This window comes from Zalophus californianus, chromosome 16 (assembly GCF_009762305.2).
Source record: "Zalophus californianus isolate mZalCal1 chromosome 16, mZalCal1.pri.v2, whole genome shotgun sequence".
Lineage (NCBI taxonomy): Eukaryota > Metazoa > Chordata > Mammalia > Carnivora > Otariidae > Zalophus > Zalophus californianus.
The window spans coordinates 47,208,193-47,222,833 of NC_045610.1; the positions used below are offsets into that span (position 1 = coordinate 47,208,193).

The window sequence follows — 14,641 nt, forward strand, 5'->3', positions numbered from 1 at the left end:
GGCGAGCACAGAAGTCGGGGTCCAGGGCCTTCTGCCCTCACACTGAGAGCCAGCCGCGATCTTGACGGAGCCATCGGCTCGTGACCTATTCTCAAGCCGTGTGCTTTGCATGCTTTTAAAGCAAATGGAGGCTCACACAGAAGCCTCGATTCAGGAGAAAGACTGTACAGATGCAGAAAGCAAAGGCCTCTCAAGAATATGGAGAAAAAGTAAATGTCAGGAAGGATTCGTGTTACCGAGGATTAGGTATCGGAGGATTTGCTGTAGGGTCCCTTTAAATAGTGTTTTCAGGGAAGGTGCTTTTCTGGAGCATAGAGAGAGTCCCTGGTCCCTGTCCCCGTATGAGAGCCCACCCGACTTCACCATAAATACACCTCCTGCCTGAGCCTTGGGAATGGCTCTCAAGTGGAATCTCTGCTTGTTCTCAAAAGCTTTACTCCTCTTAAGGACTAAAGAAACATATTTTTAAAAGGTAAAAACTTAAGTGACTACTGGGGAGAACTGGCCAAAGCCCTTATTGGCCTCCACCCTCCAGACCACTCTCTGGGCTGGGAGAAGGCGGTCTCCCCCACTGGGTGCAGAGCCCGAACAGCCCGCGGGCCCTCAACCAGCCTGTGGCGCGACAGCACCCCTCACTTTGCCCCCTGCACCCAGCCAGGGGTGTGAGCCCAGAACTGACCTGAGTGTCTGACTCTGCTGGGAGCAGCGGCCCCTTTTGTCGCCACAGCAAGTGAGGCTAACAGGCCCGAGGTCTGCGGTAGACATTTATTGAACCATCTATTGCACCCACGCTACAATGTACTTCACAGAGGACTGACCACAGGCAAAGTAAAATAAACCACCGCGGGGCAGTTTTCAGGGGCCTCCAGAATCATCCGACAGCCACTTGGGCAAACAGACCGGTTTACAGATTTTTACCACCAATCCAAGGTTCCGTCCCTCTCTGTGGCGTCCTGGCCAGGGAGATGCACAATTGTACCTTGGGAGGTGGAAGAACGGCCGGGGCGCTAGACACACAGCGCAGTGTCACCGGCGGACACCCGGCCGCCCCAGGCAAGCTGCAGCGAGAGGGGGGCGCCACTGTGCCAAGGGCCCAAGGCCCAAGGCGCGTGTTAGAAACCCGAGCAGGAGCAGAGCACGAGCGGGGGCCAGCCCCTTTCTCTAAGGCAGCACTGACGTGAGGAAAAGACAACTGTCAAAAGCAGTGGTCAGGCCCGGAAATCTCCTGCATTTCTTCATTTAAGGAAACGGTGTCTGTCTCAAACTGTGTCATGTTCCTCAAAGCCCAGAACACGAGGTAAACAAGGAGAGAGCATTCACCAGGTCCAAGAAGCACAAGGTCAATGCTCTGATTACGTCGCTTCCAGGCCGAAGCCCAAGAGCGAGTGGGGCACATGGAGCACACGTGCGCAGCCGGGAGCCTCGGCCCCAGCTGCTGCCCACACAGCGGGCCCGGGGAGGAGGCTGAGGCCTTCCTCCTGCACAGAGGCCGGCAGCCCTGCCTTTGGCGCTGGAAGCGGTGGGGGGGGGGGGGGGGGGGCGCGGCAGCCGCAGCTTTCCACTTCAAAACAAAGCAAGGCTGCAGCCCCCCCCCCCCCCGCCCTCCCCGGCCTCAGGTCCTAGCCAGAGCAGCTGGGGAGGGCGGGGACCCCGGAGGCAACTGGCGGGCGGGCCTCAACACGAGTAGACCCACCCGGCCACAGCGCGCCTCCACAGGGCCCCATCTCCTGCTCTCTCTGTGGCCCTCAGCCGCCAAGTACCATTAGTCTCGGGCCCATGGCCCGTCCCTCTCCCAGCAGGGCCGGCCTGGGGCTGGCCCAAAGCCCCATCTCCGCAGCTTCCCCGGGGCCAGTCCCTCCCCGCTCCTGGGGAACACTGCTCTGAACACCGACATAGTTCATACATAATATCACTTGCTCCCTGCCAAGGCCGGGCCCCCTTCTCACCACGTGTTGTTCAGACTAGCGAGACTCCTGGTTTGAATTCAGTGTTACACAAAGCAAGTCTCAGCCTTGCCAGGCCTGTCACTAAGCCCCAGTTTCTCCCACAGCTTTGTGCTCTTTGCAGCCCCTGGACTCGGCCCAGCATCCGCTGCCTCAAGAGGAGCGAGCCACTCTACGTCTTCTTGAAGGATCTGTGCTTTTGTAATGAGGACTGACCACCCAAAACCCGACCCAAAGCTGCTCGATTTGAGGGGGTGATGATGACAACAGGGGCAGGGGTCTGTGCATGACTAACAGGACTCTAAAGCAGCAACAAGGAGGGAAAGCAGAGAAAGCCAAGCCCTACACCCCAGAAATGAGCGCTCCAAGGGGAACGCTGCCCCCACGCTCCCTAACCACACTGCCCAGCCCTCCCAGGAGCCGCTGAGCCTAAAGACAGCCTCGACAGAGCGTGGGAAAGACGCCTATCCAAACCCCCCAGAACTGAGGCCAGCCACAGCCAGGCCCTCCCCGCGGGACAAGGGCAGGCCGTCACTGGGAGCTGGGGCTGTCGCCTTCTGTCAGCGTCTTGAAGTCCATGGAGAGAGCTTGTTCTTCCGCCTGGGGTGGCCGCTTCCAGTCAGGGCGAGTCAAGATGTAGAGCACAGTCCCCCCGAAGCCGACCAGCAGCAAGCCCAGCACGTTGGCCAGGACACCCTCGGCCTCAAATGTGCTGTACCTGGCCCTGCAGGGTTGCGGGGGGGGGGGGGGGGAACCACCCACGGGGTCACCGTCAAATGCCATTCGCACCCAGGCCAGACAAATGGCCTGGTGCTCCAACCCCAGCCCCATCCGTCTCCCTCCCGGAGAGGAAAACCACTGCTTCACTAACCACCAAAAGCGGGAAGGCAGAGGTCCCTGAGGAGCCGAGGGCAGGGCTCGCTCTCTGCCGCCCATGGTGGCCTGGGACACTCACCCGAGCTTAAACAACAGCGCCTCCTTCAGGCCCAGCAGGGCTGTGCCCACAGACAGGAGGAAGATGGCGGCGCCAAAGAAGATGTGCTGTGGGCGGTATCGGCTCCGCAGCGAAAACGCAGCTCCGGGGAACAGGAAGAGGCTAAAGCCCACGAGCCACTGCGAGGAAAGGCGGGGTGCGGCCGGAGACTGAGCTGGCCCTCCGTGCGACCGGCCCGAGGACACCCCAAGCGGGCCGCGTCCACACGCAGTCTGGGACCCCCCCATCCACCCGTCTGGCCTCCTTCACCCTAAGAGCTGCTGGGGGGTGGGGGCAGTAAGCCCTCAGGGGAAAGGTCCTGGCCCCCGCGCCCCAGGCCTGGGCTCAGTTCAGCGGGCTCGCATGCTCGGAGACCTGGGCCTGTGGCCAAACAGATGTGCCGCGTCAGCTGGAAGGGAGCCTGGCTCTGAGGCACCCTGGCCTGGAAAGTCCTGGCTTTTGCACCCATTTCAGAGTCTGAAAGCAGCCCCCAGCCTCCTCCACTTTCAGGCACGTGCCCCGGAAAATGGGCCCTTGTGGGGCGCCCGTGTGGGGCACCCGTGTCCCCCCGCCACCCCCCACGCCGTGGGGCCAACGCCTCACCTGCACGAAGTAGAGAACGAACCCGAGGATGCCGCACCAGCTGTGTAGGCTGTACAGGTCTGCGTAGCCCTGCTCCCGGTGGTAGTCGAACACCGCCACCATGCCTGGGCCGGGGGGGGGGGGGGGGGGGGGGGGGGGAGCCGCATGAGGACAGGGCTGCCGGGAAGGGGGCCGGGGAGGTGACCCAGGGGAAACCTGACTCGCTGAGACTTCTGGGATCCGGTCCCGACTTGATGGCTGCCAGCACCCAGTGTCCCAGCCGGTGATGCCTGGACGGGGGAGGAGGGGCGGGGAGGGGCCCGGAGCAGAACTGGAGTGGAGACCAGAGGTATCCTACAGCTACTTCCCCAAGGGCCGAAGCAGAGGCGGGAAAGGGTGAGCTGTGCCCGGGAACTCACCCACCAGGGCGATGATGAACGCAAAGACGTGTAGCAGCCCGTGCAGGACTTTGGTGGTGCGTCTGGGCTCATTCCTGAAGACCCGGTAAACCAGCAGGGCTTATGGGGAGCAAGAAAGGGAACGTGAGGCCGGCCTGCCACCCGCACCAAGGTGACACCCCGTGGCTGGGGGAGGTGATCTGAAGGAAGGGCTTGTCAAGGTCCCACAGCCACAGCCAGCGGGAGAGAAAACAAGGCTCTGTGGGGCCCGGCAGGGGCCCTCGGGTATGTGTGCCCTAGCAACGCCCCCATGATTGCTCTCTTGTCAAGCGTCTTGTGTATTCCAGGCTGTGCTGCAGGTTCATCGTGCACTCACGCTGAGGTGTCACCAAGCTTGCGTTCACCTCTCAGTTGTGATGATCCTCAAATAGTCCAGTATGGAAGCCTGAGCAGATACTCACTACCTTTGGCAAGCAGACTCCCTAAACGGGGAACCCGTGGTTCCCAAGCTAACCCCCCGTCATTGGGCTGAGCCAGAGCCAGGTGGCACGGGGAATGCCTCTCAGGAGTGGCTGTCACCAGGACCACCTCTAGGAAGAATGGGCCCAACAGATCCACATCCAGACTTGTTAGCAGAGGAGGCGGCCACGGAAGGCAGGGTGGGGGCCAAGCATGGCCTCACTCCTACCTCAGAGAGGGACTTAAGCTCTGCCAAGTCCAACGTCCCCCCGGCACATGTGCACGCGCGCGCGCACACACACACTCACCCTCTTTCTCCCACTATGAAACCACCCCACAGAAGCCGGCCTCAGCTCACAGTCCAAACCCTGGGCTGCCTACTCTAAGCAGCACACACCCTTGGATGCTCCTTGTCGAAAGACCAGGACAAGTAGGAAAGGAGTTGCCACCCCCACACCTCAGGTCCCTGGATTTGGATGCCTGGTGTCCCCAGGCTCCAAGCCAGCTTCCTTCCTGTCTTTTCTGGAATCTTAGACATGTCTAACTGCAAGAGACCTCCGGAATGAGAGTATTTCTGCAAACCGCCTCTCTCAGGAGCAGCTCCAGGTGCAAGGGCAGGACTCACCATCTCCCTGCAGGAAGATCAGGCCTATGACCATGCAGAGGGGATGCGCGTTAAACTGCAGGGCGCCCTCCCAGGCGATGCCGCCCCTGTACAGACCGAGCCAAGCCCCCGTCGTGGCCACCACAGTCAGGCCCAGCAGCTGGGAGAAAGCCACGTAGTAAGGCAGTGCTCTGGGGGCGGCTGCCAGGCCGGCCCGACTCTCCATGCTGAGGCAGCTGCTGGAGGAAAGACAGAGAGCTCAGAGCAGCCCGCACCTCCCCAGGACACAGCCCTGGGCTCGCGAGGCCAACCCCAAGCCCCCACCCTCTCCGCCCACCACCCCCGGCCCCTGTGCTAAAGCCAGCCACCCCAAGTCTCTAGAGCGGTCGGCAGAGGTGCCCTGCTTCCCCAAGAGACAGGCCGGACCCCTGGAAGAGATGCAAGGAGGGTGCAAGGGAAGGTCCTCCAAATTCTGGTGGGAGCAGGGGGGCCCCGCGCCTGGCTTTACATTGTTTCACGAGGACCTGGGTTTTCTCAGGGGGGCTTCACAGATGACGTACAGAGAAGAGAAGAAATCCCTTGAAGGAACAGGCTTCCTCACGGTTTGTCCCCAGGTGGGTCCTAAGGACATCCGGTGAGGAGACCCCCCCCCCCGCGCCCCGCACGCAGTGTGCAAGCCTGCAGCCCGAGGTGAAGGGGGGGGGGTCCTGCCCTCCCCATGGGCCTGGGCGCGGCCCCACAGCAGGCCCCCTGCTTGTAGAAGGATGTACTCGGACCCCGCCTCACCCGACACACATGGGGAGCAGGGGCAGCCCAGCAGCCTGCCCCCCTGCTGCCTCCTCTCCCCCCCCCCACCCCACGTTTAGGGCAGGCCGGTCTGCACTCCTGCTCACGGGATGTCTCCAAAACTGAAGGCACCAGAAATGAGACCCACAGGGAAGAGCACGTCGCCGTTCGGGGCTCATGGCGTGCTTCATACGGGACACTTAGCTCCCGGCGGGCCTGTGGAGGCCGTAAAGCAGGGAGTTACCACCGACCCGTGCGACCGAGAAGAAAACGGCTGCTGGAGGTCTGGGAAGGCTTGCTCAGGGGCTGCGTGCGTGCGTGCGTGCGTGCGTGCGCGCGTGTGTGCGTGTGCGTGCATGTGTGTGTGTGGTGAGCGCATTTCCTGGCTCCTCCGCCCAGGCCGCCCCCATGGTAGCCTCCCTCAGGGTCAGAACGGCTTTCTTGCCCACTTCGCCCTGAATCGGCTGGTCCTCCAGACCCAGAGCCCAGGCCTGGGAGAGGCAGCCCCGGCAGGAACAAAGATGGCCTCCACCCGCCTTGCCTTGGTGCTGGGGCGTCCTGTGCCCACAGAAGGGGGCTCTCCTCCTCCCCAGTCCTGGCCTCTCCTCGCAGCGCTGGAAACATCCCAGAGAATGACAGCTGAGCAGAGACACGGCCTAACAGGCTTCTGGGTCCCCCGCTCACGGCCGCACGTGCTCTGTCTCTACCCTGTACTGCGCAAGAACTCGTGTCCGGTCAGCCTGGTCTTCTACTAGTAATGGGGGGGGGGCTCTTTTTACCCCCCACTTCTCTCTGCCATATCCAACAAATGTTGGCAACTTCACCATTAAAAGTCGGGGACAGTCGGGAGTGTTACTAATACACACTCCCTACAGTAAAATACAGATTAGGAAAAAATTACAAGTAATCAGCATTTTCATGTGTGTCCTCACATCCCTTTTTTCTAGAAACATTTACATTATTTTATAGAAACATACCGATTTCTAACCCGTTTTGACTTCACAGTAGGTCATGCCTATCTTTTCATGTCAACGAATATCCATCTATGCCATAGTTTCAACGACATCACAGGATTGCACGGTAAGGCTGTTTCATGCTTTAACCAAGCCCCAACCCCTGTTGTTCAGCGTTTAGCTAGCTCCCAGTTTTTCACTAAATAAACCACACTCTGTGATCATCTTTGCGCGTGTGTCTGATTAATTCCTGACTGGAGAAACAGAACCCTGCAGCAAGCCTATGTTCTCTTTTAGGTTTTTGACATTTTATAAAGTCATTTTCCAAACACATTCCCACGGCAGGTAGCAACCCCTGTTTCCAGAGGGCCTGGCAGACAACAACCCCTATTTCTGAAACTCTTGTCTCTGTCCATATATGTCCCCTTTGCACAGGTAACTCCTAAATCGAGGGCCAGTTCCATGCTCTCCCCCAAATACCCCATTTCTAACTACCCACTATACACCTCTACCGACATCCTACAAACACTCCAAACTCAGCACATCCAAAATCAGCTCATCTGCCTGTCATAGCCAAGTCCTCTCCTGACCTCGCACATGGCCGAAGTGGCTGCCCTCCTGGTCCTGGCGCTGACATCTGTGGAGAGGTCAGTGGAGACGGGCCACTGAATCCTGGAGGATCTCCCTTGGGCCCCCCGCCATCACCTCCCTCCTGGCCATCCTCATTGCCACCACCCCAGCCAGGGCATGGAGCTTCTGCCCCAATCTCTGAACCCCTGCCAGGGACAGGGACAAGGCCAGCTCCCCATCTCCTGTCGCCCCACCCTGCACAAACAGGGCCCATGGTCTGCTGGTGAAATGCCACCTCTGTAACATGATCCTAACTCAGTTTTCATCTGTGGCCCCGGGTTTTCTCACCAAATCCACTCAGAGGAGACTGACTTCTGAGACTTCCCCTCACACCACCCTCTGCCTCACACTCCCCGCACCTCACTGCCTGCTCTCCGCCACGCCACTCGCACCCCCTCCTCCATCTCCTCCCCTCACTCTCCCCTCCATCTGTCTGCCCATGACCTGAACCGGGCTTTTTCTTCATCTCCAGCCCCTCCTGGCTTGGGGCTTACCTTATCCTGTTGGCCGTCTGCCTCCTGTGAAGCTCGCCTGCGCCCCTCTGCTCACCTGCCCTGTAGCTCGGGCAAGGCAGGGGAGGCGTCCGGCTCTTCCTTGGGTCTCCTCAAGGACCTGTTCCCTTGCACCGACTCTAACCGGAAAGATCTACCAAACAGATGCTGTCCTTGGGTCACTTGTTCTTGGTCCTCCTCCCCTTTATTAAATTCATCCCCTGAACGCCCGGGGCGCAGTCAGAACCTGATTAGCTCTGAATGAGAAAGAACAGAAGGGACGTGCTCTGCTGCTGGTGGACCTGCCACAGCTCCCTCCTGCTAAGCAGAATGACCAACGATGGCAGTGGGAGCTCAGGGCAGCAAAGGAATTGTCACTCCTGGATCTCGGAGCTACTCTGTGGCCAGGCCAGCCAGTCTCCTACTGAAACAGGCAGAAATCAGAGCGAGGTTCTCTGCAGAGCTGTGAGGTTGTGACTTACAAGAAGAAGTATATAGGATGGAGCTCCTAAAACCCTTGGAATTTCCCAAGAAAGCCAGAAAGCTGTCTTTTGTTAATGAGCCCTTAGATAACCTGTGGGCGGGGGCTGGTTGCCAGGGGAACCAACCATGTGATTGACGGCTGGACCCCCTCCGTTCCACCTCTTAACCTCTAGGGAGGGGAGAGGGCCTGGAGATTTGAGTTCCATCACCAATGGCCAATGATCTGATCAAAACTGTCCCAGTCATGAAGCCTCCAGTAAAATCCAAAAGAAGCTTCTGGTAGGATGGCTACCCTAGTTCCCTGGGGATAGGAGCTCCTGCGTTCAGGACCCTTCGGGACCTCACCCTAACGTTCCTCTTCCATCTGCCAGTTCCTGAGTCATATCCTTTTATAATAAATCTAGTAAGTAAAATGTTTCACTGAGTTCTGTGAGCTGCTCTAGCAAATTAATTGAACCCGAGGAGAAGGCCGTGGGAACTTCTCATCCACAGCAGGTGGGGCAGAAGCCCAGGGGCCAATCTGGATTTGCGACTAGCATCCAAAGTGAGGGACAGTCTTGTGGGACGGAGCCTTTAGCCTGTGGGTTTTGACACTATCTCCAGGTAAACGGTGTTAGGACGGAGTTAACTTGCAGGACACCCAGTCGGTGTCCGCTGAGAACTGAAGAAGTTGGTGGTGCTGAAAAGGAAACGCACTTTGGAGTAGCCAAACGACTGAACAGGGGGCTTGAACGTTCTGCACTGTAAATTCACATCCTGAATTTCCCAGGAAGTCAGACCCCTAGTGCTGTTTGCACCCCACCACAATGGAGCTGAGAGGCCTGCCTGTGTGTGCTGGAAGGACAGGGGGCCTCACAGCTGACTGCAAGCCCCTCCTCTGTACTCAGCCTTCTCTCACTTAACCTCCAGGATACTGCTAGGATAATAAGACTGTTGTCCCAATTTAATGGATGAGGAAATTGGGGCTCAAAGAGGATACATGACATGCCCCAAACTATCACCTGCAAATAGCTCAACGCATTTGTTCATTGAGCACCTGCTGTATGCTGGCGATACTGCAAGATGCTGGAGCTATACAGCTAAGACGTGATCCCTGCCTTCGAGAAGTTTGCAGACAAGTTGCAGAGCAGATGTGGATTTTTTTTTTTTTAGTAAAGGGTAGTAAGAATTCAAGCCGAAAGTGCAACTCAGGCCTCCAAGGGCACTTGCCACTATCCACACGGAAGACAGTTTCTGCCTGCTTTAATACAGTGAGGTGGCACGCCCCGAGCTGTTGGTTGTCGGGTGAAGGCGTGGCTCTGCGCAGCATGGAGGGTGGAGCTGAAGGCAATCAAGGATCTGAATGCAGCTTACCAGAGAAGTCACTTTGAACCAGAGCACCAAGAAGTCTCTCCCTGTCCCACGCCAGTCCTCCTGTGTCCCTCACCTCTCAGGAAACCAGGCTGCTAAGGCAGTTTAAGCACATCACTACATCAAGCACTGGTGTCCCCTGTGGGCTCTGCTGGGAGAAAAGGAGGCAGGATCGAAACAGGCAGTTAAGAGAGAAGGGGTGGCAGGAGGGCGAACCAGCAGATCCATGAGATTTTCCCGTCAACTGTTCCCAAGGCAGCTCCCCTGCCCCATCTGTGTGGGGAACTAGGCATCTGGGTGATGCAGCATCCAGGAGGAAGCCATAGATAAAGAATGACCTTTGGAACTATGAAGGCCCAAGCTGTCTCCTCCACTCCTCCTTGCAGTTTGAAGGTGATTTAAGTCCAACTCTGAGGGATGCAAGAAAACTCACACCAAGCAAGACCATCCTGACTCAGGCAGGCCCGTGCCTTGCCTCCAGGTGACCTCACAATCAATAAGCTCCAAGGGTAAAAAATCCAGATTCACAAAAAAGACAAAGTAGTGAGTGGTTCTGTGCTTTACAGAACATGAACTGAAAGATTCCTTCAACAACGGCTTATCCGGTTCAACATCAAGGACAACCTATCTTTGTGCAAGGAGGGCCCGCTTCCAACGCTGGAGAGAGAACACATTGCACTGACTCTGGTTGGAATCTGACCCACCCACAAACACATTTTGTTTGTGCAAACCTGGAAATCAGTTGAGAGTCACTCCCTAGTAAGCAGATGCCTTTGAATCATGCTCTTTCGGTTCCCAATCCAGACAGTGACAACGCTCTCTCTGCCTTCCCAGTCGGGCTGGCCCCCCAGAACGCTGGTGGTTCCTGGGCCTCCTTTGTTCCCGGAGCAGAAGTGCGGGTAGCAGCATCAAGGGCCTGGAAGCAGCCATTCTCCACCCCAAAGTTCTCCTCCGCCTAGCAGACCAGAGTCTTAGAAGCAGAGGAGGCTCTTACAGCCCCTTCCACAACCACCCTCCTTCCTGTCAGAGCGCGGGATGGGGGTGACAATTCTGGCAGCTTCTGGAACTTTGGGCTGAGACAGTCACACACCACCCCCACTCCGCCCCCCCCCACTTGCAGTCAGACTCCACTTAATGCAATCTAATAGGGACAGGAGCTACCCGCAGGGCCTGAACGTGCTGAGAATCACTCTCCCTCCCCATGTCCACGGTTTCATTAAAAGGCCACCAGGCCTAATCTCATTATGGGGACCAGACACTGCCCCTGTCCTAGAGCCCGGAAGCAGGCAGCCTGGCCTGGCCACGGCCCTCCTTGTCCACAGCGCGGTTTTAAAATTGGGTTAGAGAAGATTATATTGGGGACGGACGTTCGAGCTTTTCTTGATGGGTGAGTGCCGGGAGGGACAACTCAATTGCCCTAGAATGTCCTAGAATGTGATGGAAGAAAAGGCAAAATGAAGGTTGAGCTGTCAGGCAGGCCCAAGAAGCCCGAGGGAAGAAAGCAAAGCTTGACGTCAACACTGAGCCTGGTTCTCCATTAGGATACAGCGGGCTTGGCGCCAGGGCTCCCAATACTTGTAGGGACCCACAAAAACTCTTATGATTTCTGCTAAAATCAGGAGGAAAAACAAATTCAGTGTTGAAGAAAATGTTTTAATTTTTAATCCAGCCTGGGTTATATTTGCCTTTATACCAACACAGTTGTAAAATATAGGTTTGTTTTGTTTTTTATTGTTATTATTTGTAATGGAAGAAGGGTCCCAGCAAGGCAAAAGTGCCTGGGACCCATGAATGCAGCTCTGGTCAAACAGATGTGATTTTAGAGCAAGCCCCACTGTTTATGACTGTGTGCTCCTGGTCAAGCCAGGTCCCCTCTCTGAGTCTGCTTCCTCATCCACAAGATAGGGGATATTGAGTCCCACCTTACTACTCACTGGCCTAGCAAAAATTAAGCAGGATAAATATGTACTGGTGCCTAGCAAAGTGCCTGCCCCATGGTAGGCATTCAGATAACAATCTAATAAGAACGAAATCTGGTCCTAATAGCACCTTGGGAAGAGTCACACATCAGAAGTTGTTGACGTAAGAGGTTTGGGGCCACAAAGAGCCAGAAGGCAGCAGACAGCACTACCCCCTCCCATAAACCCACACTCCTCTTCTGTCCACTCTCAGTCCCCCGCCGGGCAGAAACCCCTGGATCTGGGGCAGATTCCTCCACCAATGCCTCTGGTGCTACTGCACCACTCCATATTGGCAGAAGCCAAGCTCTGCCAGCCAAGGAAAGGTGGCCAGGGCTGGGAAGCTGTGGGGCAGGCAGGGGATGGTCCCACCTCCCAGTCTGGGAGGCTCCTCCTGCACAGCGCGGTGGCTGGGTGGGGGTTTGCAGCACCCTTTCTCTATGTGGGTCTCACCTTGGCATTTACAAGTTCTTTCTGTATTTTCTCTCTCAAATCCAATGTCACAAGACAAATCAAGGTATCTAAGAGAAGGTGGCAAAGCTTTGGCATTTCTTCATTTGCTATGAAAACAAAGGAACAGAATCCAGCTGTCCTGAGATGGAGCTACATTTAATGAGACTTAGAAATTCCTCAAAGACTGCCAAGTAAGGGTGTATGAGAGGAGAGGGGCAACCTCAAGGAGAAAGACTGGGGGTAGGGTCCACAGGGATCCCTTTCTGTGCGGCACCCTGGGGGAAAGAGCAGGCAGAGAGGGGAGATGGCCCTGCCATTATCCAGGCGTCAAAGGCAGCAGTGGACCCCTCCCTCGGCTCAGTTCTGCAACCCCTGTGCCCACAGCTCAGGGCCCACCAGGGCCAAGCCCACGAGCCAGGGTTTCCCAAACGAGGGATTCCTACCCTCACGCCAAGAAGCTGCGGATGTTCCAGAACAAGGAAAGACTCTCCTGGCCAGATATGTTTCACCAAGAGGCCAGAAAGGCAGGTTGAGGAAGGCCCCGCCACCAGCAAAGCAATTCGGCCAGTCTTGGTTTCAGGTTTCAAAAGAACAGTCGTGGCAAACGTTGGTTGATCCACATCTACCCTACCTTGTTTCTAGAATATGGCAGAATATCAGGCGTGAGCCCCTGGATAAACGTGAGGTCACCTGGCGTTCCAGTCTAACTTCCGCAGGCTGGCACGGAGGCTGACCCAGGGCGCGCGGCCTGCTCTCTCACCTCTGGCCCTGCTCCGTGGGGCTCAGGAGCAGGTGAGGCGAGGGGCAGGTGTGGTGGCAGGTGAGGGGTTGGGGAAAGGCTCGCGGCTGCTCGGGGCGGGGGGGGGGGGGGGGCGGCCGCTGCGAGCACACCTGGACCCCTCCCCGGCTCCGCGCGGGGGCTCGGCTCGCAGCCACCCGCCCGGGCCGCCTACCTGGCCGGGCGCCGGGCCCGGAGCTCGTCCCCGCCGCGCAGCGCCGCACCGCGCACGGGCCGGCGAGCTCCCCGCGCCGCTCCCCGGCTGCTCAGCCGGTTCCGCCGGCCGCGCCCCGAGCCGAGCTACGGCGTGGCCATGACGACAGGGCGGCGGCCGCGGGTGGGGCGCGAGGCGGGCGGCGCGGCGAGGGTCACGCGGAGGGCAGGGGGCGCCGGAAGTGCCCCCCGCGCGTCCTGTCACTCGGGGCAGGGCGCGGCGCCCACTGGTGCCCGGTTCTCGGGATGGGGACCCGCCGGATCCCGGGCCCAGACCTTGACGCCGCGCGACAGAGGCTGCGGCGCGGGGCGCTGAGGGGCGACAGCCGCGGCCACCGCGACCCCGGCCTTCTGGACCCGAGCTCGGGTAACCTTCGAAATCCGGGCCTCGCGACCCGGGGCGCGTTCAGGGACGCAAGAGGGTCTGCGACCCCGTGGGTGTGGGGGCCTCCTGCCCAGGCCTGACGCGGAGGCCGCGGTCGCTGCTGGGGGGATGGGCTGCGGGGCGGGGACCGGGAGCCGGGACGGGAACGGGGACGGGGACGGAGCCCGGGCGCCGAGGGGAGGGGCTGCCCGCCCAGAGAGCAGCCGCCGGGCCTGGGCCTGTGCCTGTGCTCCGCGCTTCCTGAGTCCCTCCACGCCCTCCCCCCTCCTCCTCCCCCTCCCCCTCCCCCGCTTCCCTCCTACCTTCTTACCCCTTCCCCTCGCCCCGCCTCGGGCTCAGGTGGCCACTAGGTGTCAGGCACGGCCCGGGCCTGGGGCCACGCTGCAACTCCCGCAGCCCTGGGGGACACATCCCCTCCCTCCTGGCCCCGAGGGAGATGTCACTGGAGGGGAAGGCTGGACTCACCCCTTCCCCGGTACCACCTCCCCAACACACACACAGACACACACAACTAGGTGACTTCTTTTTTGCGCCCCTTTCTCAGGGGGCCTTGTCTGAGACTGACTACCCACCCCCCAGGCAAACCAGCCTAAGGATAAATACCAGTTCTCACCAGCCGGCTCGTGGAGGCCTAGACCTTGCCAGCGGCAGCCTCCCCTGTCCCAACAGCCAAGAGGAGGATGCCAAGGCCAAGGCTGGGGCCAGCCCCTACCGCAGTCCCCTATCCAGGAAATGCTGTGGGTAGATAACAAGTCCAGCTCAGACTTCTTACAAGCTCAGAACAAAAGGTTCTTTCCTGTCAGATGCCTGGCAAGTCTCACCGAGAGCCTGAGGGTAGGAGGGAAATGGGGTTTCCTCCCCTGGAGTTGTAAAAGAGACACCCCTCCCCAGGGTGTCGCTCCCCCTCCCCCTATCTTCCACACCGTGGGCTTCCCATGGGCAGTGGCCAAAGGCTCCTGAAGGACCCTGACCAAGGGGGGCCTTGGGGATCTAATTCCCCCCTTACAGAGAGACATACTCTCAAGCCCATGGCAAGATGCCCAAGGGTGCCCACTGCCCTGGGCACACCTTCTAAGGGGGCAAAAAGCAGGGCCCACCCCTCAGAGTGACCAAGCTTAAACCTGCCGCAGCATAAATTTGTTGGAGTAGCTTTCCAGTTGGAGGGAGTTAATGGACATTTTAAATTAAGAAACAGCTTCCTT

At 58.5% G+C, this 14,641-nt stretch overlaps 1 protein-coding gene across 11 annotated transcripts; it reads right to left on the reverse strand.

Annotated features, from left to right (window-relative positions):
• Positions 1-751: 751 nt before the first annotated feature.
• LOC113939887 (cytochrome b561) lies at positions 752-14,176 on the reverse strand. Of its 11 annotated transcripts, none has more exons than XM_035724436.1 (7): positions 10,384-10,607; positions 9,656-9,800; positions 4,981-5,195; positions 3,918-4,016; positions 3,520-3,623; positions 2,899-3,056; positions 752-2,667 (listed from the first exon to the last, which is right to left on the reverse strand). In XM_035724436.1, exons 3-7 carry the CDS (start codon positions 5,183-5,185, stop codon positions 2,475-2,477), a joined length of 759 nt encoding a protein of 252 aa, XP_035580329.1. In that variant the 5' UTR covers positions 5,186-5,195; positions 9,656-9,800; positions 10,384-10,607; the 3' UTR covers positions 752-2,474. The 11 variants fall into 11 exon arrangements, with proteins under 11 accessions (XP_035580329.1, XP_035580326.1, XP_035580333.1 ...); XM_035724433.1 differs by having other exon boundaries at positions 4,981-5,198; XM_035724440.1 differs by lacking the exons at positions 9,656-9,800; positions 10,384-10,607 and adding an exon at positions 14,053-14,176.
• Between the last annotated feature and the right edge of the window lie 465 nt (positions 14,177-14,641).